This window comes from Prionailurus viverrinus, chromosome D1 (assembly GCF_022837055.1).
Source record: "Prionailurus viverrinus isolate Anna chromosome D1, UM_Priviv_1.0, whole genome shotgun sequence".
Classification (NCBI taxonomy): domain Eukaryota; kingdom Metazoa; phylum Chordata; class Mammalia; order Carnivora; family Felidae; genus Prionailurus; species Prionailurus viverrinus.
This window is the reverse complement of record NC_062570.1, coordinates 1,205,306-1,231,649: the sequence shown is the minus strand read 5'-3', so window position 1 is coordinate 1,231,649 and position 26,344 is coordinate 1,205,306. Positions and strand designations below refer to the sequence as shown.

The following is a 26,344-nucleotide window of genomic DNA, read 5'->3' as shown; positions in this document are numbered from 1 at the left end:
GCAGGCGGGACCCAGGACGCTGCAGGCCTCCAGACGCAACGCGAGGGGTTCCCCCGGGAGCACCTCCTTCGGCGCCGGGGTTTCAGAGCTTGGGCCAATATTCCAGCGTCCTAAATGTGTCCGGGAAACTGCCAGAAGCGGCGGAGCCGACAGCACGGTGCCGACGAGGACCACAGGCAGGTGAGGCCACGTGGGCCCGAGGGGCCCCAGGGCGTGACTGGAGGGGGTGCGAGCTGCTGGGGCGGCGGACGCTGGCCCTCTTCGGCCCGAGGTGCCGGCAGCTTGGAAGCCACGTGACGCTGCCCCACGGGTGAGGGCCACGAAGAGAGGTCATGATTCTCGCGTCCCCAGGTTTCCGGTCTTAGCTGCAAACCTGCAGCGGATCCCGGCTCGGGGCTCAAGCTTGTATCTGCGGGTCTCTCGGTGGCCCTTCCGCACCGGTTTTCCCCGCCCTTCCACCTGCCGCGGGCCCCGACCCCGCACCGCTCACCGGTGACCGGGCCGGCCGGGAGGTGCCTTCTCTCCCATCTCGTCTTGATGCGCTTTATCTTGGGAAGGAGACCCGTGCGGGACGGAAGGGAGTCCCCTCTTCCGTCTTACTCTCCAGGGGTGCCGGTGGGACAGGGACGGCATTGCTCACGCGTGTGCGAGGACCGCCGGCTCGCTGGGGACAGGTCTGGTATTCCCCGCCCCCCCCCCGCCCCGGACAGGCTGACCCCGCCGCCTCCCTCTGGGATTCGCCCTCCTTCAGTCCTTCCTCCACCTCAAGGCTCAACCCCAAGGTCAGCTCCGCTGTGAACTTTGCCTCCGCTCTCCCCTGTCATCTCCCATCTTCCCTCCTCACTTAGTATCTGTGGTTGCCAGTCACAACGTCCTTATCCAAATGTCTGTCACAACACCCGTGACACTTTATTCTCTCTAGCCGATTGTGGCTGTGTCCCTCCAATGGACTGGAGCCTCCTTGAGGACAAGGACTTGGTCAAAGTTCTTCTGTAACCCAGTCAACATAATAAAGTAGCCAGCACATAATAGGTCACACTTGGTTCCTTTTATCCCCTCTGCAGCCAAATGTAGAGGAAAGTCAAAACCTTTATTCAGAACAATTAGAGATCCCGCCGTTTCCACCCTATTTACCACTTCCTCTCTTCACCAGATGTCTCAGGAAAGAATGAACAAAGTCAGGCAGAAACTCAATTTTTTGGGTACAGACATGTATATGTTTCAAAAGGATAAGCAATTACATCTTCCTTACAAAAGGAATTGTGTCTTAAGGCCACAGAATAAAATAGGTAAAAAGGGGATTGTGAGAGTTACTTTGCATTTTGTTCAACATCTACTTGTGAATAAGTCAGTTTGCAGATAATCCAGTTGAATTGCTGGTTTTCAAACCCATTTTCCTAAAATGGATCTGCTTCTTTGTAACTGGGATCTTCCTGGAATGTGGACCATAAACACATAACTTATTTTCACGTTAATGACAAACTTATTTGTCAACCATCTGCACCCATTACTTTGGACAGAATCTTCCTTTGTGAACATGCCCCTCAGAGAGTGGTGATTTAAACCAGGAACAGGCACAGTGCAGCCCAGGGTCAGAACCACACCAGAGTATTTCCAGAAAGCTCTAGACTTTATCCTGGGAACACGGCTAACTACAGTAGGTCTTTCCTTCCTGTAAACATCCCCACCTTTGATAACCTTCACCAGCCTCACTGGTTTTCCGAGTATGGCCTGGCCCTGGCATCATCAGCAACGCCTGGGCCTGGTGACTGGTTAGAAATGCAGACTCTTGAGTTCCAGCCCAGGCCTGCGGGGGCACAAACCCTGCATGTGAGCGACTCCCCACATCCGGTTCCTTTACCTTCAAATGTTTTTAACCTTTTACAGCCCACTTGTCCCCTCACAGCCGTGGGAAAGAGAAAGTCACCCTGCCTCTGGGCCTGGCCCTCACCACACCCTGCCTCTGGCCCGGCCCTCACCACTAGTGAGTGCACAAACAGTTTCACAGAACATCCTGAGACCGGGCGGCTCCGTGAGCTTGTCTGAACACAGACAAAAACAGGAACACGTCCAAGCCACAAAAATAACCAAAATGTTTTCCATCCTAGCGGAAATGACTGGCCATTGTCTCTGGGCCAGTGAAAGCTTTGGATTCTGTTTATCCCTGTCCTCGTCCTGTACCCACTCATAGAATTGCCCCTGCTTGAGGACAGCATCCAACCATGTCTCAGTATGACCTAACAGAAGCCAAAATCCTCCCCCAAAAAGTCCTTTTCAGTCACTTCTTGCTAACGTGTTGCAGGGTGCGCTGTCTCCCTGGATACACTGAGCAACAACCCTGCTTGCTCAGGAGCAGGTGCGTGCCTGGTGGTCTTTGACGGTGCCGACACGGGCGTTATTGCACAACCTTGCTGCGAGTTCCCCTCCCTGAAAAGGTGATTCCCAGTCCAACCCAAGGCAAGGAAGAAACGGAGATACTCTTTAGAAACATTTACAGTAATGTGAGAGAGTGATTTTACTGAATCTAAAAGTAAGGCGTCGGGCTGTGTTTTGTATACCAGTTACTCAAATTTTATTTTCCTGCTCCTCACTTGAAGTCACAACCCCAAGATTAAGAGTCGCATGCTTCACCGATTGAGCCAGCCAGGCGCCCCCCCTGGCCAGGAAAGAATTTTAAATAAGTATCAGCATCCTTTTCCAAAACCTAGTTCCCAATGTTTTTACGGGTGAATTTTTTTTTTAAACATCAAGGAACATATATGTCGAATGTTATTTAGACAAGAATAAAGCAGGACAGGCTTCCTAATTAATTTTTTAGGGCCTATCTAGTAGAACAAAGCTCATCAATACAGCATTTGAATATTAGAAGATGGTACCATTAGTACTGACGTAAAGGTGCTGTGCCAGACCCTTATTGGGATTGCTGCTTCTTTTTTGGCTGATGTCATCAGGTACCTACTGAGTGTTGGCACTGTTCTCAGCATGCAGTGGCCGCATTGGGGCCACCACCCCTTCTTTCCATTATAAGCATTGTCATCCTTGGCTACAGAAGTAGGGGGACACAGGTAGAGGCGATCAGAACTCCTCACCCCTCTGGTGTCAAGGGCGGCTCCAGAGGTGTGCTTATGGTACACGTAGAATAAATCCACTTTCCCCAGAATTGTTCTAACTGTAGGTAGCAGGGAAGTAGCCTTTTTTCCTTTGTCATGAGTCATTAGGATGCGGGACAGACTGCCGGTAGGCTGCACCCCCCACCCCCACCCCGTGCCTGGAGAGAATCTGTCTGACATAGTAGGTAACAGGTCAGTCCAAACTATGGGGATGCAAAAGATACAAGAGCAAGGGAGAGGCTCTCAACACTGTCCGTAGGATTCCCTGAGGCCGGATCTCCCCTGGCGCCCGCACCCTCCCTTCCCCTTCCTAGGGCTTGGTTTCATTCCTAATTCCCAAATTCCTGTTTTAGTTTAAGGTAGTTCGATTTCCTTTTCTGTCATTTTCCACCCAAAAGCCTTTGCTAGCACAGATCCTCAGTGAGCGGCGGGTGTGGTAGAAGGAGCGAGGGCCAGAGAAGGGACAGGTGCAGCCTTAATCCTGTGACCACTCTTCCCTTGGCCTCTCCGAGCTTCACGCGCTTTGTTTGCAAGCTGGGGTTAGAAACAGCCCACTCCTGAGAGTTCCACTCAAGCTCTGGAAGGGCAGGGAATACGTCTCACCCCCCTTCTTATGTCCCCAGCACTTAACCAATTGTCACAGACTGGGCCCTTCATAAATATTTATTGAATGAAACAACAAATGAAAGCTTAAATTGAGAGGTAAATGCCAGAGCGCTAACGCTCCTACAACGGATGGCGAGCGCATGGGAGGCTAACCTTTCTCTTCCATGGGAAGACAGAAAAGAATCTGTCTCTACTCAGATCTGCTTGTCACTCGTCCCTAGTAGAAACTTCTGACTCACCATTTCCCCCCCAGGCACAGTGCCTGGGAAAGGGCAGCTGGGAGAGTGGAGGCTGCAGAGCCAGCTAGAGGGAGGGAGGCCCCAGGCCGCCAGGAGACTCCTGCGACTACACTTCCTACCCACTGAGGAAGAGGCATGGCTGAAGGAGGAGGGCCAGGAATGATGACTGGTATGTGACCAGCTTCCAGAAGGAAAGAGAGAGGAAGAAAACTAAGAGGACACTGGAATCTCCAGGCCTTTGCTCTTTGCTCTCCCAGGCCCTGGCCCCTGTGTCCCTCAAGGGCTCCTGCAGGGGAGGAAAAAAGTTTTCCACCCCTCTCAGGGTCCCTAGTTGGATCCGGAAAGTAAACCGACAAGGACAGATTAATAGGAGCAAATAGTACAAATTCATTTAATAGAAGTTTTACGTGACCTGAGAACTTTCATAGGGAAATGACCAGTGTTTTTACACCAGGTTTGATGGTGAGGGGACAGGATGGACAAGTGGGATAGGACAAAGGGGATGAAGGGGTGAGCTGGAGGAGGCCTAGCCAGGCCTGCCTGTTGGGATTCTTCTCCCTTACCCCGGAGGTGAGGCTGCTCCTTCTCTCCTCGTATAGGGAGGACCCCTCTCACTGGAGGGTCTCATGACCTGCATCGGGGAGAAGGGTCAGGGGAGGCCAGAGAGACCGCCCGCTTCTGCCCTCTTCTAACGCTGTCCCTCATCTTTCAGGGTAGTGTGTCCTGAACCCCGTCACTTGAAAACCAGAGGTTGGTTTAGCAAAGGTCCTCATGGAGAAAGCCAGCTCTTTGGCCTGTTTGTATTTTTGCTTTTCTCACTTCCCGTTTAGCCTTTGAAGATTCCTAACTTCATCAATTTGTTGAAGTCTAGTTTTCTAAATGTCCCTTTATCCTTTATCCAGCATTTGTATGCGTTTTCACTGTGAAAGTCAACTGAGGTGTCTAGGATGTTGTATTGCCAGTGACACTGGTAATTCTACTTGACCATTCTCACAGAGTTTCACTGATTTCATTTCAAAAAGTTTCCCTTTATTTAGTGTTTTCTCTCTTTATTATCACGGAAAATCTTAATATTTTAGTCTACCTGGTCTTTCCTCTCATATTTCATCATTAAGCCTAGGGTTTCCCAGACTTCTTAAAACTTTCTGATGTTTAAAGCAAATACGTGCTCAGGAGTGTATACAGTTTTTATAAAACAGTCAGCAAAGTAGGGGCGCTTGCGTGGTTCAGTCAGTCGAGCACCCAACTTCAGCTCAGGTCACCAAGTCACGGTTAGTGAATTTGAGCCTCACGTCAGGCTCACTGCTGTCAGCACAGAGCCCGCTTCAGATCTTCTGTCCTCCCTCTCTCTCTGCCCCTCCCCGATTCACGTGTGCACTCTTTCTCTTTCTCTCAAAAATAAATAAACATTAAAAAAAATAATAATTTTAAAAATAAATCAGTCAAACAAAGTAGTTAAGAACATGAGTTCTGGACGCAAACGTCCTGGCTTTAAATACCCTTTGCCACTTAGCTGTGTGGCCTGTCCCTTGGACTTCCTCGTGTATAAAAAGGGGATGATAATAATAGTGCCCCTCCTTGTTGGGGACTGAGTTAGTTAATGTATGTAACGTTCTTAGAACATGGCCTGCCGCTCATAAGAGCTGTATTGTGTTGATTTCATTCAAATTATAATTCTGACCAAATTATTAAAATTATTACTGCTATCCAGCACCTGTCAGTGACAATATTTATAAATCAGTAACATTTTTGCATAATCCTAGAGGCTTGAGCCTCACTGGCTGGAGAAACCGTATGAAACCATAGGAAAGCATAGGGAAACCTAGGAAGCATAGGGAAGCTAGACCTAAGTATTTTAGATGAAGACAGAAGTAACACTGACCACTTGCTGAGCCAGATGCAAAAGTAGGGGTTTTCTATGAATTGTCTCATGTCTTCTTTCTAACATCACTTTGACAGAGGTGCTCTTATTATTCTCATATCCCAGCTGAAGAAATGGAAGTTCTGAGAAACTAAGGGGCTTCCCTGATGCTTGCAGATGAGGCAAGGACGGATGGAGAATCAGGCTTTGGACGCCACAGTGAGTATGTTTAGCGGGGCAGATGCCCAGCCTCACATCTCTGGAGTCAGCACACACTCGTGTCCCCTGAATTCATGGGTACAGTTCCACATTGCTGTTGGATGGGACATAAGACACTCCTTTGTCAAATAAGTCCTCCTGGGGCGCCTGCATGGCTCAGTCGATTAAGTGTCTGACTCTTGATTTTGGCTCAGGTGATGATCTCACGGTTCGTGAGTTTGAGCCCCACGTCAGACCTCGTGCTGACAGTGCAGAGCCTGCTTGGTATTCTCTCTCTCCCTCCCTGTCTGCCCTTCCCCTCCTCGTTCTCTCTCAAAATAAATAACTAAACTTAAAAAAAATAAGCTGTTTCCAAAACGTGTGTGTGTATGTGTGTGTGTGTGTGTGTGTGTGTGTGTATACACATATTTATCAGTACTCCTCATTCTCATTTCACCAAAGAGGAAACTAGAGCTATACGTCTGTGGCTTGGGCTCCACAATTAGAAGTGGCAGAAATGAGGCCAGAAGTCCGGTCTTCTAACACTTAACGGCAGTGTCATTCACTATGCCTGTCTTAACCCTGAAGTCAGGCTTTTTTCATTGGTGTTTTATAAATACAGTATCTGATTTATTTGATATGGGGAAAATACAAATTGTTTTGTTAATACAGAAACCCAGGGAGTTGAAAATTAGATACTTTATTATTGTTAAACTTATGGTTTACAACAAGCAACAAGACAATTCAAAACCAGACAATCTGAACATAAGTACCTTCAAAGAAGTAACCGGTGTCTAACTATGTTAGATTATAATGCCACTGTCCTTACAGCCATAGCACCTTTCTAATATGCTAGAGGGTCACCTAAACCATCTGGTTAATAAGAAATACTATTTTAGGGGCTCCTGGGTGGCGCAGTCGGTTAAGCGTCCGACTTCAGCCAGGTCACGATCTCGCGGTCCGTGGGTTCGAGCCCCGCGTCGGGCTCTGGACTGATGGCTCAGAGCCTGGAGCCTGTTTCGGATTCTGTGTCTCCCTCTCTCTCCGCCCCTCCCCCGTTCATGCTCTGTCTCTCTCTGTCCCAAAAATAAATAAAAGTTGAAAAAAAAAATTTAAAAAAAAAAAAAAAAAAAAAAAAAAGAAATACTATTTTAAGCCTCAGTACAACTTCCTTCTTCCACTGAAGCCTACTCACCTGTGAACAGATAGAATACAAAATACAGTATAAATTAAGACCAAGGCCACCCTGAATGAGACTGTGGGTCACCACCTCCTCAGGAGCTCACGTCACCAGTCCCTGAGCTCCAGGCACCCAGCAAGGCCAGCGCTCGGTAACAAGAGTGCACAAGACCCGGAGGCCCTCAAGCAACTCAGATTCCGACGTGTTATCTCTGACACCTGGAGACTGGAGTGTCGCAGCTAGCTGAGCAGCTAAGCCTTCCCTCCCCCCAGCCTGTGGGGGTCCTCGTGTTCCACAAGGAAGGGAACTTGACGTTCTCATCTTCGTGTCCCCAGGACCGGGCACAGAGTCCTAATGCAGAGTGGGCGGGGATACCTGTCTTTGGAATGTTGTAACAGATGAACGGAGGAATGAATCAGTGAGTTCACGGATGTTGCTGTGACCGTGTGACTGTGTCAGGGACAGGATGGTTCAGACGTGGCATCTTCCTCCTGTGGTCACAGACAAGGTCCATGTGCAAACACCAGAAGATTTCTGTTCACCTCAAACTCAATATAAACCAGTCATATGAGATGTGGCTGATAAAAAATTATGAAATAACTTGCAATTGAGTTAACTGGAGTATGGTGCTCAAAAGGGAGAAAGTTAATAGGGCATTCTTCCCTCTACAGTCACTTCCAAATGTTCCAAATGCCATGCTCAATTCAAAGGGGAGTGATCTTTCTTTCCCAGATAGACACTCTCCCCGTTGTTCTGTCTTCTTTTCTTCCACTGGCTTGAAGTTTTGTTTGGTCCTCTCTTTCTAGCTCCTTTAGGTGTAAGGCTATGGTGTTCATTTGAGACTTTTCTTATTTCTTGAGCAGGCCTGCATTATTATAAACTTCCCTCCTGGAACCACTCTTGCTGCATTTCAGAGATTTTGGACAGTTGTATTTTCATTTTCATTTGTTTACATGTATTTTTTAATTTCTTCTTTGATTTCTTGGTTGACCCATTCATTCTTAGTAGCATGCTGTTTGCTCTGCCTGTATTTGTGTATTTCCAGAGTTTTTCTTGTGGTTGACTTCAAATTTCATAGCGTTGTGGTCAGAAAAGGTGCATGGTATGACTTCAGTCTTTTTGAATTATTGAGACTTCTTTTGTAGCCTAAAATGCAATCTCTTCTGGAGAATGTCCCATGTGCACTTGAAAAAAATGTGCATTCTGTTGTTTGGGGATGGGCATGTTCTGGATATATCTGTTAGGTCCATCTGGCCCAGTGTGTCATTCAAAGCCACTATTTCCGCACTGATTTTCTGTCTGGATGATGTATCTATTGATGTAAGTGGGGCATGAAAGGATCCTACTATTACTGTATTACTGTCAATTTCTTCCTTTATGTCTGTTAATATTTGCTTTATGTATTTAGATGCTTTCATGTTGGGTGCATACGTATTTACTATTGCTACATCCTCTTGTTGGATTGTTCCCTTTATCATCATGTAGTGACTTTCTTTGTTTCTTGTTACGGTCTTTGTTTTAAGGTCTATTTTGACCAACATAAGTATTGCTAACCCAATTTTTTAAAAAAAGTATAATATAACCTCAAGATTGAGTTAACGGTAGCATGGTGCTCAAAGGAAGAAACGTTGGTAGAGGATTCTTCACTGTTGTGGCCACTTCCCAGACATTCCAAATGCGATGCTCAATTCAGATGGCAATGATCTTTCTTTCCCCGATAGACCCTCACCCTCTTGTTCTGTCTCTTCTACCCACAAAAATCCTTCTCATCCTATCTTCCATCTCTCCATTGTCCTCAGAATTCTCTCCTGTTCCACAATACCACTCCCCACAGCACCAATTTATTTCTCTTTCCCCTAAAGCCCTGTTATGTTACAGTGCTTATCTTTTTTACCTAATTTTTTCATTATTTATTTACATCTTATTTATCAAAAGAACACAAACTGCAAAGCACTGATCAAAGGCAATTGATTTTTATTATTTTTGTTGTACTTGCTCCCATGTGCATTTCATAGCATTCGATGACGATCTTCTAAAGGCCAGTGAGAGACCTTTGTCATTTCTTTCTTTTTAAATTACACACCACACCAAGCTAGTTGTTCTGGGAGAAGAACAGAAGTTACTTATCTTACCGTTGATTCAGACATCTACAAGCCACGACAAGAGGAAGCTGATACACTGGCCAGGAACAAGAGCAAACATTCTCACCGAGCCAGGAGCTGGGTTTTGCAACATCTCTTAGTTTATAGATCTGTAGATATATTTTCATGTACGTAAATAAGAGTTAAGCAACTAAGGATGTAAACACGTTGTTCCCAGAAGAGGAAGTACAAATGCCTAATAAAATAACCAAAGGTGTGCTGTCTCAGTTAATAAAAAGAGAAATGCAAATTGAACAAAATGAGACTCCATCACTTGCCTATCACGTTGGCAAAAGACAAAGAGGTAATGTTCAGTATCAACAAGAGTGGGAATATAAATTTGAAAGTACATTTCACAATGCTGATCAGAATTTTTAAAACACACATGCTTTGACTGAATAATCTCCTTGCTAAGAATACACTCCTCAAAATCACTTTTTCCGTGTCGCCAGGATATTGGCTGAGGGATGCGTGCAGTGCCGTAAATTTAAATTAGGAGAAATCAGAGATAATCTAAATATCTGTCAAAATAATTAATTTTAAATAAACTATACCCATGCACTGATGCCATGCTGTCATCGCAAAGGAGGAAGCATATCTCTTTGTGTAGCTATGGAAACATGATCACAATACATTGTCCAATTAAAAAAGCAAGTTGTGAAACAATAACTACAGTGTAATTCTTTTCTGTGGAAAAAAAAGACCTGTTGTATGTTTCCATGTTCATATGATTGCACGTACAAATCTCTGCATAACTATATGCGCAAAAACACACATACAAACAAAAACAGAGGTCTGGAGAGAAAAAACCTAACACCTGTGGTTACCCCTAGGGAGGTCAAACAGGAAGGACTTTTTTTCTTACAGACTTCTGTGTATTGTTTAAATTGTCTTTCAACTTTCATGTGATACTTATGACTCCTTTTGAAATAGAAAATAAACCTAGTAAAAGTAGAGCTTTTAAACGTTGTTATAAAATGTTTGAATACTCAAGGAAGCAGTGATCAAACTTCAGAGACTTCATGCATGAAAAATCTCTTTATTTTTAGCATTCTTTAGAACTCTGTGCTCACAAAATTATTCACATATATTTGTGTCAGTTACAGAAAACTGAAACCCTGTGTGGCAGCCCAGAACAGTCCATTCCGTGTGGTAGATGAGGTGAAAGGAACTAAATTAAGAAAAAGAAATTTCTCTGACACTTTGCTTTTAAAGCATTGACAACCCAAGTGTAGGGCTCTCAGAAACAATTCACCCAATCATTGGTTGATGCAAGGGGCCCCAAATTCAAATGCCACAGGACAGGCAAGTCAGGTAGCAACATCAGTGAGGCCAGCTGGGAGTAAGTAAAGAGGGAGGGATGTTTGGGGCGAGCACTGTCTCTAGCTAGTTGGGACTGCATCTTTCAATATTTTAAGAGGAATTAGACATGAGAATTTTTTATCGCAGTACCCCTGGGTTTTACATTTAACAACAAATTATTTAAAATCTTAAGTGCTATGTTGGTAAACTGCAAAAGCCAAACAAAACACCTCTCCCCCCTGGACTTGGCCCGCAGTCTCCCACTTGCCATCCTTGGGCTCCACTGTCCTCGCGGGGTCTAGGGGACTAGTTACAACACATCCGTCATGGCCCACACAGGCTTGCTCTTCTTTCATGAGCCCTTGGGCCATGGTGTTCTAGAACATGAGTTCAAAGATAGTTTAGATATTTCTAAATCACTAACTGGAATCACATAGTATTTGTCTTCTACATCTGGCATATTTCACTTAGCATGTTTCCAGAGCCCATCCACGTTTCAGAATTTTGTTCCCTTTTGCGGCTGAAGAATATTCCATGGTATGGTGTATAGTGGGATTGTTTTTTGAAGCAGGCTCCACGCCCAACCCAAAATCAAGAGCGCACGCTCTACGGACTGAGCCAGCCAGGCGCCCCGTCTTTTATAAGAAAAGCATACTGGTGCTCATTTCCCTTTCCAGCAGGACAGCATCTAAAGAAAACTCGTGGAATTTCCGAAGTCTGAGAAAGTTCAAGGTGTCTTTTGTTATGTTAATGAGGTGGTTTTTGGAAAGCCCCTCAGTCACTAGAGCAAGATAACTCGTTGCCAGGGGGACCAGCCAGGTGACTCACAGAACGGGAGACTGCAGTCCCAGCCCCTGACCTCCAGGGAGGGGAGAGGGGCTGTAGGTAAAAACGCGGCCCACAGGTGATGGTTACATCACCGTACCTATGTAATGAAGCCTCCATTAATACTCAGAAAGGACAGGGTTCAGAGAGCATCCCGGTTGGTAAACACTGTGGAGATCTGGGGGCCAGTGGCTCCCTGGAACAGGCAAAGCCCCGTGCCCTATCCCCATTCCTTGCTCTGTCCTTTTATAGTAAGCCTGTCTGGTGGTTCCTGAGTTCTGTCCTTTTATAGTAAGCCAGTATTCCAGTGACTAAAGGGGTTTCCTGAGTTCAGTGAGCCACTCCAGTAAATCGAACCCAAGGACAGGCCCTTGGAACCTCTGATTTATAGCCAGTCGGTCAGAAGCACGACTAACAACCGGGGTGACTGGCAGCTGGCCACCGAAGTGTGTGTGTATTGGGCGTGGGAGAATTGAACCCTTCACCTGTGCCATCTGAAGCTCTCTCCAGGTAGGTAGTGTCAGAGGTGAATTAAACTGTAGCGCATACAGCTGGTGCCTGAGCATTGCTTGTTGGTGTAGGGAACTGAGTGTCGAACATTTTCCATGCGTTTACCGCATTCGGTTTATCTGTTCCTTTGCTGATGGACGCTTGTTTCCCTTTGTCAGTATTGTGAAAAATGCTGTAAATACTGGATTTACAATATCTGAGTCCATTTTTCATTCCTTTGAGTATATACCTGGGAGTAAAATTGTTGGGTAATAGGATGATTCTGTATTGGACTCTGGGGAACTGCCAATCTGTTTTCCACGCCATCTGCAGCATTTTACATTACCACCAGCAACGCATGTAAATCCCTTATTTTTACGATGAAGAAGTCAAGAGTAAAAATGGTTAGATAGCTTGACCTCATACACGGTAAGTCAGCTGCAGGGCTGAGATCAGAAACAAATACTGAGGTCCCAGGACAATCTTCTTTCCGAGGTTAACCTCACCAAGATACGAGTCATATGATCAGGCAAATGGCAGCGATGTCTGCACAAAGACTGGACCATTGGAAAGAGTCTCCTTAATATATCTGGGGGAAAGAATTTGAATAAGTTCTGGATTTTGCTCTCCATCATAGAATTTTGTTTTAGTCTTTTCTTCCTCGGGTCTAAACTCAAGAGAAGATTAAATCATGCTTATCTTTCATCTAGTGCCCAACCAGGTGCCCAACACATTTTTTATCATTATTACACATACAGTTCTAAAATTAAGGCTTAAAAGTATTACGTTATATGTAAAAATTTTAACTTTAGAAAAATGGGAAAATTAACAAAAGTGGGAAGGAGAAAAAAAAAAGATTACCTGGAGAACTATCACCCCTGAGTGCTTTTTCCCCCGTTTTTTTTTTTTTTTTCTAAGAATGGTGTTTTTTGTTTGGTATATATGGTGGAATTGTAGAATCTTCAAGTTTAAGAAAATTATTACAGTTTGGGAGAGGCAAACTTAAAAAATAGAACAGGAAAAATAGCTATTCATACCCAGCAAACCACAGCCAAACCCTCCTACCAACTCAGCAGCCCTCATAGTCTTATGACATCCCTTTTGGTGGTATGTTATTACTTATGTGTCCTATGGAAAACTTTCATTTATCCAAATATAAGAGCCTCAAGAGTTTGGCCACAGCTTATACCATTCTGTTCCTTCCTCCATGATGTCATTACAGTAGGTGCCCCTCAAAGAACTTGTGGATGATTTCTACTGACTTCACATCACCTTCGGGGTTAATACTCTCCTGAGTCTCGGATAAGGGGTGACCCAACCCAGTCCCTGAAGGGCTTCCCATTCTGTGTAAGAAATTAGTTCAGTAATCCCAGGCCGTTTAAACGTCATGCGAATCTTTGCCTAACTTGAAGAATACTGAGTGTAATTCCACATGTGACGTAATAGTGCTTCATCCGCTTGGCCCCATCCATCTCTCTGGGAGTCTTCAGCCCTCAGGTGACTCAAAGCCCTGGTCTCAAAAGCATCACCAAAAACTCCCTCTAAATGTCATCCCTGTGTTTCTTTGTTTTGCTTTTCTTTCCCCTTCCTTGGATTTCTTTTGCTTCTTCCGACCAATAAATTATAGCCCTTTGCATCATCTTGGCGTCCGTTCTTGCTTCTTTGGCTCAGCCCCTCTCTCCTGGGCCACTGATTCTGCTTAATGAAGGTTCAGGATGGGGCTGGCACACTCCCCCCTCTCCTGGAAGGGGACTTAGGAGTTAGGACTGGGGGGGAAGGCCTGGGAGAAATCACAAATGCCTATAATGTATTACCTTGCTTTTATTACATGATGAAATTCTCATATATCATGTATTATTTATTTGGGGGGGGCTACATGAAAGGTCTTGGGAAAAATTACATGGCCACTTGAAAAGGTACAGTGATGAGTTTTCTTTGACGATGGAGGCCACTGCCTCCCTACCGTCCCCTCTTCAGGATATCACCTTGAGGACACAGCAGACCTGGTAAAAGTGGTCTGAGCTTGTGATCTCACAAAGCAAAGTCTTGGACCTCCTGACCCTGAAAGTGTAAACACTTACTGAGTCCGCTCACAGTCTCCCTCGGGTATGATGAGACCATCAGAGGGTCTATCCTCTCGTCTCTCCTGCCTCTCCCCCACTTTCTCTATAAATTTACGTGAAAATCTCTCCAGACTCTGTAGTCACTTGTAGCTTACACCCATGCTATCGCTGATCATGCTTACCCAGCATTGAAATCATGTTCTCTTTCTCTTCTATATTGTTACAGAGGGGGCTTTTGTTGGAATCTTTCTGTTCTATTTCCCCAGCATTGCAATGATCCTCCAACAACCAGTTTCGTCTCTTCAGCTATAGTTCTTACTTCCCGTCTGCTGTCATTGCAGGTGATACCCCACGTGCACCTCTCCTGGGTGACCGTGGACTTCAGTAACGCCCAGCGCTGCCCAGACGGAGCACCGCTGACCACGGAGACACCAACACACGATCATCGAAACTTGGTTCTACCGTGGCTCGCTCTGCCCACGTTCTGGAGAGAGGCTGTCTTGTGGGACTCAGAGATGACAGAGGGACATTGAGGCCAAGTTCTGAGAGTGGCCCGTTCCAAGGAATGGGACGTGGAACTATCGTCCACCCAGGTGCTCAAGCCACAAACCGAGGGGTCAGCCTTAATCTCTCTTTCTGTCACCCGCCACGTGCAACCAACTCCACACCCAGTCCACATCCCAAACCCATCTGCGGCTTCCGTTGTCGCCACTTCTATGGTGGTTGGAGACGCCACGCAGTAGGCCTCAGACAAGATTCCCCGTTTCTACTCTTGTTCCTTTAGAGAGTTGGTGTAGTCTTTTTTATTTTTGTATTTTTTAAATTTTTAAACATGTTTATTTATTTTTGCAAGAAAGAGAGCCAGGGAGGGGCAGAGAGAGAGGGAGACACAGAATCTGAAGCAGGCTCCAGGCCCTCAGCTGTCAGCCCAGAGCCTGACACGGGACTCGAACTCCTCGCCGGTGAGATCATGACCTGTGCTGAAGTAGGCAATTAACCGACTGAGCCACCCGGGAGCCCCTGGCATAGTCTGTTTTAAAAATATAAATCATAACATATCACTTTGCCAATTCTCGAATGGCTCTCCATCATATGTAAATTAAAATCCACACTTCTCGCCTGAATAACCCCAACCCTCATCTTGTGCCTCTCTGCCCTTACTCACCAAGCTCCGGCCACAGTGGCTTCCTCTCTGCTCTCCCAACACCCCAGGCTTGGTTGAAATGTACTTCCCCTGGTTTTTTCACAGGCCTCCTTTTAAGGACTCAGCTTGACAGTTACCTTCTTAGAGAAAACTCCCCTGAGTACCTGTCCTGAAGTAACCACCCAGTTCCATCACACTGCTGTTTCCTCAGCACAGCGCTTACTTCTGGCGGGTCCTTGTGTGTTTGTGTGTGCCTTCAGTCTCAAACTTTGGTGGAGTGGATGAAAGCTAAGGCCTATTCCTCCATCTCCCCGGTGGGAGACAGGAACTACTGAGCAGGGGTCAAGACTGTCAGAACTTTGTGGGGTGCACGGTGGCTCAGTCGGTGAGGCATCTGACTCCGGATTTTGGCTCAGGTCATGATCTCATGGTTGTGGGCTCTGGCCCCACATTGTGCCCTGTGCTGACAGCTCGGAGTCTGCTTGGGATTCTCTCTCTCCCCGTCTCCCTCTCTCTCGCTCCCTCCCTCTCTCCCTCCCTCTCTCTCTCAAAATAAATAAACATTAAATAAAAAACTGTAATAACTTTATTTCAGATTTTTTTTAACTTCCTCATCATAGCTATTTTATCTTTTGTCAATTTCTTCATCATGATTAGCCCTGAAACTCTGGCCATAGAAAGTGCTTATGATCCGTGCAGCTGGCAGCGGTGGCCTGGGGACTCGTGACCATGTCCATATGCAGGCTCGAGGAAGGAAGGGCACCGAAGAGCCGGGGTGGTCAGCTGTGACTTGAACGAGGAAAGGAAAGTGAGCCGAATCCCTGTGGCATCCTCCAGAGAAGGTCTGACAAACAAGCAGGGACTAACCGTGAAAGAGCTCAGGGGGCTTCCCCGCGTCCACCGCCAGAAACCTCGATCTCGGATCTCCTCTTCCTCCCATCCTCACGACATGATCCTGCCCAGATCGCACACCGAAAACTCCCACCCCTTCCTCTCCCCCAGACAAGTGCTGTGGTTTCAGACACAGCTCCCCCCTCCCTTTTGGAGAAGTCATTCCTTCTAAACTGTCGTCTGCCCGGAACTTTCTTCTCTGACCTCCTGGTTTGGAGAGCAAAACCCAGTTGTGTAGGAGTGTATGGTCTCTGCCATTGGATCTTCACCTTTACTTGGTTTTTGCTTCTTGTGTTCTTTCTTTTGCTCTTAATGCACGAATCCTGCAGAGCATTGAATACAAAATAGACACCCAGTAGATCCTTTTGAATTAATTGTACTCTGGGGGAAGAAGCATGAAGGAAGAACGAAAAGCAGAGGGAGGAAGAAGGTGTGAGTAGAGCAGGGGCTCCAGAACACAGGGGAAGGCAGCAGAGTACAGGAGAGGGAGGAGGCCCAGAGAATCAGCACGCCCTGTGAAGACTTAATCACAGTGGATGCTCACGTGCTGTCGATCTGCTAACATGGAAGTTGACAGGAAATTGGCAGCGGCAGGGAGATGGCCACAGACAAACCTACACTCTTTTGTTCAGTCCTCCCACTGCCTTGTCTTATTAGCTGCTCCCTCACGGTCTCAAAGTCTGGGAAACTTGGGCTCGTTCCTCATGCAAATACTGATTTATCAACAGATTAGCTTATATGCAGTTAGAAGGTAATTACCTGTGCACACCTAAACGGACGAGCCTTCCTTTATTACCTCTTTTTCTTTGAATGAATAAAAATTGACCGTGGGATGTAAGGAATTGCAGTGATGGAACATGAAATCTCCGTGTCTTTTGTGCAGACTTAACAAGCAGCTTCTGTCATTCCTATCTGGAGACCATTGCCCTTTCCAGCCACTCACTGGGGTCTGTCATTTTAGGAGGCAGGTAGATCTGTGCTATTTGCTGCTGTTTCCCAGCACTCAGCACCGCGCTTGGTATATGACATGAGTTCAGTAAATTTTTGCATATTGACTGATTGAATGAATGAATGAACGAACAATGGTCCCAGTCTCTACTTCATCCTCAGGTGACCTTAAGTCTAAGACACAGATGTATGGGAAATACAGAATGGGTGGGGGAAAACATGACTGAGGGAGAAAAGTACCGTAGTTTGCTCTCTTTATGTCCAGCCCACGTTCGTTGTACAAATACACACACACTGAATGCCTTCTCTATGACGGAAAGTGTGTTACACTCCCAGGCACAAATGCCAAGACACAGACCCTCATTCCAGTGCGTGCTGGTCCAGTATCACATCGTGGCATCCACCACCCTCTGTGTCAGTGACTAGACTCTGCCCGTGCGTCTGTCCTCCCACGAGACTGCCAAGTCCATCAGGACACTGTCCATCATACTGTAAGCACGCAGCATTGACAAAGCATCTAATGGAGATTATAGCCATCTGGGGGTGGGGGGAAAGGCGTGTACAACTGGATAGAGCCAGCGTTCTTAGACGGGAGAAGGAAAGCTGCCCCTTGCTGACCTGGCAGGAAAGGAGGACATTGAAGATGCTGGGTGGCTCTCAGGATTGGTGGATGGTGTAGAGAATCATGACGGAGGCTAAGCCTCCAGGAATAATGCCCCGAACCCTGCAGAACTGGTCCTGTGAGAAACTGTTTCCCCTGCAGCTCCCCACCAGTACCACATCTGCATCAGACACTGGGTCTTATGTCCCCGTCCCCAGGGGAAGGGATGTTGCTGTGAGTGCTGGCCTCACAGCCCCCTGCGTCCGCTGCTGTTGGAATCCGCAGAGCTGGGCGCTCCAGGCCGGCCTGGTGCCTCTGCCTGCTCACACCGGGACTGAAGCTTCACGTGCACGAGTCGGATTGGCACAGCCTCTGACACATTCTGGAGCCCAGCTGCAAAGGAGGCTGAGGATTTGAGATAGAAAAGCAGACAAGCTATTCAAAAGATGATGAGTGGCCATAAGTACGACCAGTGTCCACTGTGTTACAGCAATACGGGATAGGAGCCGAACCAGAAACCTGCATCCAGAGACACTCTTCGGTTCTCATGGGACCTGCGTCCCTGGAGGAGAGACAAACACTGAGCATATACATGAGCGTAACGATGGAAACTGGCAGGTGCCACCAAGACACATAAAACTGTGAGGTGCAGTCTCCAAGAAAAGCTTTTCTGAGATGAGCAGAGAGCTAAATGACATGAGGGGGTGGTACGCAGAAAGGCTCTGGGGTGGGAACTGATGTGGCATTTCTAAAAAACTAAAAGGAGGCTGGGGCTGAGTAAGTGAAGGGGGAGAGGGCAGGAAATGGGGCTCAAAGAGCAGCCAAGGACCATGTTGCGCAGGGCCACGATTTTGGACTCTGGAAAGTGGCAGGCAGGGGAATAGCATCATCTGACTTACATTCTAGAAGGATCACTCTGGCTGCGGTGGGAAGAGGGTAGAAGTAGGGTGACCAAGCTGGTCAAAGTATGAGCGGGGAGATGTGAGCACCAAAACCTGCCTGGGTGACTGGGGAGAAGAAGAGGTAGGAAGGGAATCTCGAAAGGTGACTGAAAACTGACCAGGAGAGGACGTCAGAAGGCATCCTGGCAAAAGGAAGAGCAAGAGCAAACACGCAGGGCACAGAAGGCCCCGGAACATTTGGAGAACTTCGAGGAGTCCAATGAGGTTGCAGAGAGGGATCCAGACATGAGGCTGGGAAGGTGGGGGACAGCTAGATCGCCAAGGGCTCCTGTGCTGTTTGAACTTTTCACATCAGCAGGGTCTAATGGTGCAGTGGTGGAAGCAGAAGCAGATCTCCCCGGGGAGGGCAGACCTTCCCTAGGACTTTGCAGGAGGACAGGAAGGACATGGTCCCTTCCTTCCCCAGCCCCCTCACACTGGAGGAAACTGTGGGCCCACCCACAGTTCTGTGCCGTGACTACCAAAGCAAAGCTGGTGGTGCGGAAATCAGACAACAGGATGGAGGTCATTCAGGTCAAGGTCAGTTCCAGAAGAAACTGTCATGTTCACATTTTGTCTTCCAGACTTTCTCATTTCTCTTCTGGGGGCATCTTCCATTCTACCCCAGATTCCCAGGTACATGTACACCAAGCCTGAAAGGAAGACTCACATGTAGGATGGTCGAGAGAACAGAGGGGGGCATTTCAGAAGGAGAAAACAATGTGTCCCAATGCCAAGGAACTGGACACCTCCCGTGTCCGTGGGTGGCCAAACCGAGGCTGGAGAGGCACGTTGAACCTGGGCTGTGAAATGCTTGGTCAGTGGGCTAAGCAGTTGCCAGAACAATTTATTCCTAACCCAGACTCCCCAGTGGAGCTTGCTGCAGGGTGGAGGCCAGGGAGTGCTTGCTGGGATAGATTGCCCTCTTCAGTCTCTATGATCAGTCAAGTCCATATTGATGGACTTTGTGAGATCAGTAAGTATATCCCTCCTAACATAGTTTTGGGAACTTAACATTTCAAGGCAACGATGTGGCCTTTATGACATGAAATCTGGGTCAGAGATCAAAGATCTGCAGCGGGTAGAGAGTGGTAGCTTGGGGATTCATAGGGATTTTAAGTGTCCTGGATCCTGCTGTTTTCCATCTCAGCTGAGGGGTCCCACTCAATCTTTGTCGTTGTCCTGCATCAGCTACCAGTGCCTACAGGTCCCTTCAGGGCTCTTAGCAGGAACAAAAAGCTGACTTTAGAGTCACTGCAAGTCAAGACAAGTGAGTGGAATCGGCTCCGTCAGCTTAAGAGGGACTTGGCCCCAAACTATTCCGAACAGGTTATTCCATGAGAACTGGGCAGCAGCCCCAAGGGAAAGAAGGGAGGAGCAGGGCCTGGGTGGCTCCACTCCCCGGCTATTGCTTGGTTCCCCTCTCCACTGGGCTCTGCAGGCACAGAGCTGGAGGGCAGGGGCGGCCAAGGATGAGGTACAGCGTGGGGTACAGGACCCCCATGGAAAGTGCGTCGTTCCTACAAGACCGAAATGCCGAAATGGTGTCAGGGAAGAGCGGCCCAGAACATAATGGCTTCTGTCCTAAAAGCAAGCTCCTCCTGGGATTTGTTACAACGGGTACTGATGCAGATCCTTCCCGAAAGCCCAGTGGCGTAAAGGGGGGTGCACCTGTCCAGAGATCGTGGCTGTTTTATGTGTGGATTTAAACTAGGAATTTGTAGAGCCCCCACCACAGCTGAGACTGGGTCCCCCGAAGAGAAATTCCAGCGGGTCACGACCCCAACAAGAGGCCTCCCCCGGGGCGCGCAGCTCAGCCAGTCTGCAGCTTCCCCGGTGCCGCTGGGCCACGTGGCCCGGGCCCCACCGACCACCACCCGACAACTCCTTCCGGGCCCGGGAGGCCCAGCGCCCGCTCCGGCCCCCGACAACAACACCGCCACTTCCGAGAAGAAAGGAAACCGCTGAAGCTTCTGGGGCTCGCCCGCGAGGCAGGGGGGCCCGGCGCCTCAGCGTCCGGGTGTCCGGGCCGCGCCCCCGACAAGCCCCGCCCCAGCAGAGCTCCACCTCCTATTCGGCCTGGGCCCGCTCCTCCGCCTCCGCCAGGTCCCGCCCCCGCGCTCTGCTTTGCCTCGCAGGCCCCGCCCTCGACCCCGCCCCGCCCCGCCCCTGCGCGCCCGGCTGGGCCCGCTGCCCGAGCCAAGCCCCGCCCCCGCGCCCCGGCCCCTTCCCGCCTCCCCTCCCGGCCCCGCCCCACCTCGAGCCCCAGCCCCGCTCCCGCGCGCCGGCCCTGCCCCGCCCCTCCCCCAAACCCCGCCCTCGCCGACCATCGCCCCGCCTCCCCACCAGGCCCTGCCCCTCCCTCCGCCAAGCCCCGCCCCTGCGCGCCCGTCCCGCCCCCAGCCGGCTCCCGCGCCCTATTTGGGCATCTGGGGGGCCGGCGCCCGTGCGCAGCGGGGCGGCTGTGCGGCGCGGCGGACGCTCGGTCGGGAGCCGCGGGGCCGGCGCGTCCCGCCCTCGGAACAATGGGAGCGGGCGCGCGCGGCGGCTGGGCCGCGCTGGTCCTATGCGCGCTGCTGGTGCTGGCGCTGCTGAAGGCCGCCGTGGACAGCGCGGGCCTGGACGGTAGGTGGCGGCGCGGGCTCCCCGGGAAGGTTGTGCGCGCGGGGGGCCCCCCCGGACGTGGCCGGGGAAACTGAGGCTCGGGCCGGCCGCCGTAGCAGGCCCGGAGGGGCGCGTAACCTGTTGAGTGACCCAGGCGCGGGCTCGCGGTTTCCTGTCCCCCTCCCGCGCCCCGAAGTTGGTGTGTCCCGGGGGGGGGGTAAGTGCCCCCGGGCCCCCCCCCTCTGGAAGCTGGGTCGGGTTCCTGCGCACACGTGCCCGGCGGGTGTGGGGAGTCCTTTAGCGCGGGGCTGCGCGGCCGCGGACTGAGGCCCCCAGACGCGAGGGGGGACGTGGCGGGGGGGGCGCGCTGCCCCCCGGGCGCCCCCGCGGATGCGCCCCGCCCGGCGCGGTGGGCACCTGCCCCGGCGCGCACCTGCCGCGCAGCCCTCGTGCCACCGCCAGCTGTGCGCGCCCCCGGCGCAGGGCCCTCGTCGTTCTCGGGGTGGGGGTGGTGAGGGGGTCCTTTTGGGGAAGGGCCGGGAAGCTGGGGTTCGCCGCGTGCTTTCCGTGTTCCCTTTGTCAGCCACTGTCGCGGTCCGGTCACCGGGCAGTGGTCGGGAAGCTAGGGTAAGTTCTTTTCAGTGACCCAAGTCCTCCGTAGTTTTAAATTCTGTCCACCTGCTGTGTGTTTAGCGAGGGATGAAGGCTGCAGTTCAGGCGCAACACCTGCTTTGGCTAGAATTATCTGGGTGAAGTTAAGACAATAATACTTTCTGTTTGTTTGGCTGGTGGTTTTGTTGGTTTGCTGTGCTGAATTGTGCATGTCCCGAGCCGGCTTTGCAGCCCTGAGTTTGATGATCAGTAAATCACGTCCATCCTATTTTCCATATTAATGAGATGTTTCACTGTAAGGTGAACAATCTGGAATGAAACAGTCTGTTTTGGTGCTAATTTTATACCAATATCAGTAAGGGCAGATCTCCATTTTTTTTATTTGTTATTTTGTGAAAGTAAACTTTATTGTTTCTGCGGTGAATTTCTGGTCAGAGAAACTGGTTAGAGTGTCCTTGCTTTTTTTTTTTTTTTTTTTTTTTTTTTCCCTAATAACAGATTGCCTTGTTTTATTTTTTTTTTAATTTTTTTGTTTAACGTTTATTTATTTTTGAGACAGAGAGAGATAGAGCATGAACGGGGGAGGGGCAGAGAGAGAGGGAGACACAGAACTGGAAGCAGGCTCCAGGCTCTGAGCCATCAGCCCAGAGCCCGACGCGGAGCTCGAACTCACGGGAGTGTGAGATCGTGACCTGAGCTGAAGTCGGACACTTAACCGACTGCGCCACCCAGGCGCCCCTCTTTCTCTCCCTCTGTTTTAATATTCACTGTTGGACTGTTCTATTACTTAACGTCTCACTAGAGGTGAGCGCTGTTTGGAAATCTGGGAATGAATCTCTGCTGCAGGAGAGCCTTCATTTCATGAACCAGTACAGCAAACAGGAGCTGGAATCCACATCTACAGAGGCTAATGTCACTGTGAAATTAGACTAAAAGACGGTTCTCTAGAGAACTTCTCAAAACAAGGAAATGTTTCCTGGCCTTCCTGTGGAGTGTGTAATGTGTATGAAGTATCCTTGTGAAGTACGGTAATTTTTAACAATCATACTAGGGCACGGGGTGCCTGGGTGGCTTAGTCAGTTAGGTGTCTGACTTTGGCCCGGGTCACACAGTTCGTGAGTTCAAGCCCCACGTCGAGCTCTGTGCTGACAGCTCAGAGCCTGGAGCCTGCTTCGGATTCTGTCTCCCTCGCTCTTTGCCCTCCCCCAGCTCATGCTTGCACTCTGTCTCTGTCAAAAATAAATAAACTTAAAAAAACAAAAAACAATCATACTAGGGCTTTTACAGTGTTTTCAGTAGGCAGTTTCCTGTGTACGTCCTATTATGCTAATAGGATAATCCTCATCCTGATGAATCTTCACAGTATTCTTCCCATTTTATAGATGAAAAAAACGGAGGCTTAGGCCTTAATATATTCAAAGTAAAACAGCTCAAACATGTTTGATTTCAGAGATTAAAATCCAAACTCTTAGCCAACCATTTTGCCATTAGGTCACTTTAGGTGGTGTTGGCTGTGCTGGTAAATAATGCTTCAGTCTCCAATGTGCTATTACCTGGAATATTGCAGGAGAAGATCAAAACATTGAAATTCTTGTTTAAAATCTCCTTCAGTCTGCCGTGTAGTTTCGTAAATATCTTCAGTTGGAGGTATGGGGAAGGCTGTGAACATGTTAGTGAAGCGGCAAGCAGGATAGCTGGGGGCGGCGTCCATCAGGACCCTTGGTGGTAAGTCACAGAAACCCATTTTGAACAGCCTTAGTGCAAAGAAGGGACTTTGTTGAGTCTTGGACAGAAAAGTCCAAGAACACAGGTGGCTCCAGAAATGCGGGAGTCAAGAGTTCAAACGGGTTGCCCGGAGATGGCCACTTGCGGCTCTCTTGATGACATGTGTCCACTCTCAGGAAAGCCATAGTTCACATGTTCTCAGCCCGGGCGAGTCTCAGGGAGGGACTCCTAGTAACTGGGACTTTCTAAAGTGAGTCCCAGGCACCAAACACCACCCTACTGGGCAGCCAGTTAGGGGATTAAATTAATCCCCAGTGAGTCTGAACCACTTGATGAATGTAACTTTCTACCATTCAGCACATTATTGTATGTTAATGTTTGGTTTCCGTCACAGAAAGCATCAGCCTCTTTGTAGTTAGGTGCTCGGTATCTTTGTCTCCTAGGATACAAAACCTGCCTGCCTACCCACGGTACCTGCTTCATAAGTAATTGACTGCAAAAAAGAGGAAGGTCCTCGAGCTGCAAAGATCATCTGCTTTTGTCTCTTTTTCAAGCAAAAAAGGTTGCCAGGAAGTGATGCCTCGTAAGAGTGACAATGGCAGGGACACAGAAACAGTAGCCTAGGAGAAAGACAGTGGCGTGTTGGGAGTGTAGACAGTGCGTGTGTTGCTTATCTGTTTGGGGGTGGAACTGAAACGCCTTGCTAACAGAGGACTGGGTGAGGGAGTGGGGAAGAGGAGTCGTCCAGGCGTGACCTCTTGGTCTGGGTTTGAACAACTGGAAACACAACAGCCGAGAAGCCTGGGAAGGAAGCAGGTTTATAGCAGAAAATCAACCGTTGGTTTTCGGCGCTCCCACGCAGGGGCTTTGCCGTCCAGCAGCCTGGTCCCCGTCCACGCTCTGCCCCTTTCTAGCGGGGTGGCCTTCTCTGGACCTCCCTTCCTGGCCCTGACGACGGTATTCCTGTCTAGGACCTGTCGGCTAGGGCTGGGTGAGCCAGTGCCAGTCACGTGCTCCCCCGCAGTCCTGGCATGCAGAACGTTCTTCCCAATATCGGCCAGCATTCGATACCAGCTGCCGGATACGTGAGGACCGTACAGTGAGGCGAACACGCGCCACTGGGACACTGCCTCCTTTTCACCAGGAGTCACTCGTCCATGAATGCTAGCGCCCCCCTCAAGGCTGCTCTTAGCAGACACAGTCTGCAGGCCTTGATCATCCGATTTACCTTCACACCAAATGGGATAGTTCATTAAGAGAAAGAAATGTGCGCACACAGTGACAATAGATCCTTCAGACTCATTACTGCGTACCTTGTGCTGTGAGAGGTGTTTGGGTCGGGGAGGGCTATCTTCGTGGGTAATATACTTGCTCTCTTCCTACGTTATGTACGTATTTTATACTCCATGATACCAAGAGCCAGGTTGAATAAACCCCTCTGAAAAGTTGCTTAACTGGGGCATAGAATTCTTCTAAACTTTTTCCAAATCTTAGAGTACTAGTTAGAAATTAAAAGAATCATACTTCTGTGAGAAGGCTTGCAATTAAAAATGAAAATCCTAAGGGGCTAATATCCAAAATAGATGAAGACCTTAAGTTAACTCAACACCAAAACAATACAATTAAAAAATGGGCAGAGGACCTGAATATATATTTCCCCAAAGAAGACATCCAGATGGCCAGCAGACACACGAAAAGATGCTCAACGTCACTCCTGAGATGCAAATCAAAACCACAAGGAAAAACCACATCACACCTGTCAGCATGGCTAGAAATAGGCAAAAAAGCACAGGTGCTGGTGAGGATGTGGAGAGAAAGGAACCCTCATGCACTGTTGTTGGGAATGCAAACTGGTACAGCCACTGTGAAAAACAGTATGGCGGTTCCTCAAAAAGTTAAAAATAGAACTACCCCATGGCCAGCAATTCCACTTCTGAATGTCTACCAGAAGAAAATGACACTTACTTGAAAAGGTGCATGCACCCCTATGTTTACTGCAGCATTATTTGCAGTAGCCCAAATACGGAAGCAGCCCAAGTGTCCCTCGGCAGGTGACAGAGATGTGCGCACGCGTGTGTGATGGAATGTTCCTCAGCCGTAAAAAAGAGCGAAATCTTGGCTTTGGCAACCACGTGGATGGGGCTAGAGAGTATGACGTTAAGTGAAGTAAGTTAGAAAAGTATATGATTTCACTCACGTGTGGAGTTTAAGAAACCAATGAACAAAGCAAAAAACGACAAAGTCTAAAACACAGAGAACAGACTGCTGTTTGCCAGAGGTGAGATGGGGGGGAAAAAAGGAAAATCCTACCCAGGTCGTCCGCTCTCTGCTGTCCAAAGTCGGGGGTCTTGGTGGTGCAGGACCTCCCGGGCGGTCCACGGCGCTCGGCCGAGCAGAGGGGTCAGTAGCAAAGATTGGTTTCTGTCTCGCGCCTTGCCATGTCCGCGGGCAGGTGGACAGACTTTTCGGTACCGGCTCATAGCAAGTACCGTGTGAGTGTTGGTTACGTAAGCTGCGTGTTTTCTGTCTTGAAGGACTCCAGTCACACGGCCCCGCATTTACTGACACTTACTTGAAAGGTACGCTTCAGAGCAACAGTGGCAAAAGTGGACCCTGCTGTGGACATCCGCCTTCCCCCCCACAGCACCACCACCCGATGCCAGGGGCCTCAGATAAATATCAGATGTTTTTTCATCACAGGACATGTTTTTATTTTTACAGGACCTCCAGACGCAAGGAAGTTGGTGTCTCCAGGAAATGACAGTGCTGACTCAACAGGTGAGTTTAGACAGGTTGGAAAGCATTGGTTTTCATCTGTCTCGGCGACGGAAAGTGAGATCGGCAGGGGAGCACGAGGAGCTGGG

At 48.8% G+C, this 26,344-nt stretch overlaps 1 protein-coding gene and 1 long non-coding RNA gene across 2 annotated transcripts in view; both read left to right on the top strand.

The window, feature by feature from the left end:
* Positions 1-26: 26 nt before the first annotated feature.
* Positions 27-16,869, top strand: LOC125176816 (uncharacterized). The gene is made up of 4 exons (XR_007156403.1): positions 27-180; positions 5,943-6,035; positions 14,356-14,607; positions 15,816-16,869. It is a non-coding gene; the product is annotated as an uncharacterized LOC125176816 (long non-coding RNA).
* Positions 16,870-20,971: 4,102 nt separating this feature from the next.
* The window catches only part of TMEM123 (transmembrane protein 123), a 56,987-nt gene continuing 51,614 nt past the window's right edge, over positions 20,972-26,344 (top strand). Inside the window, exons 1-2 of the mRNA XM_047878213.1 lie at positions 20,972-21,164; positions 26,202-26,258. Of these exons, the coding sequence (XP_047734169.1) occupies positions 21,065-21,164; positions 26,202-26,258 (157 nt within the window). The 5' untranslated portion in view covers positions 20,972-21,064. The remainder of the gene's footprint in view (positions 21,165-26,201; positions 26,259-26,344) is intronic.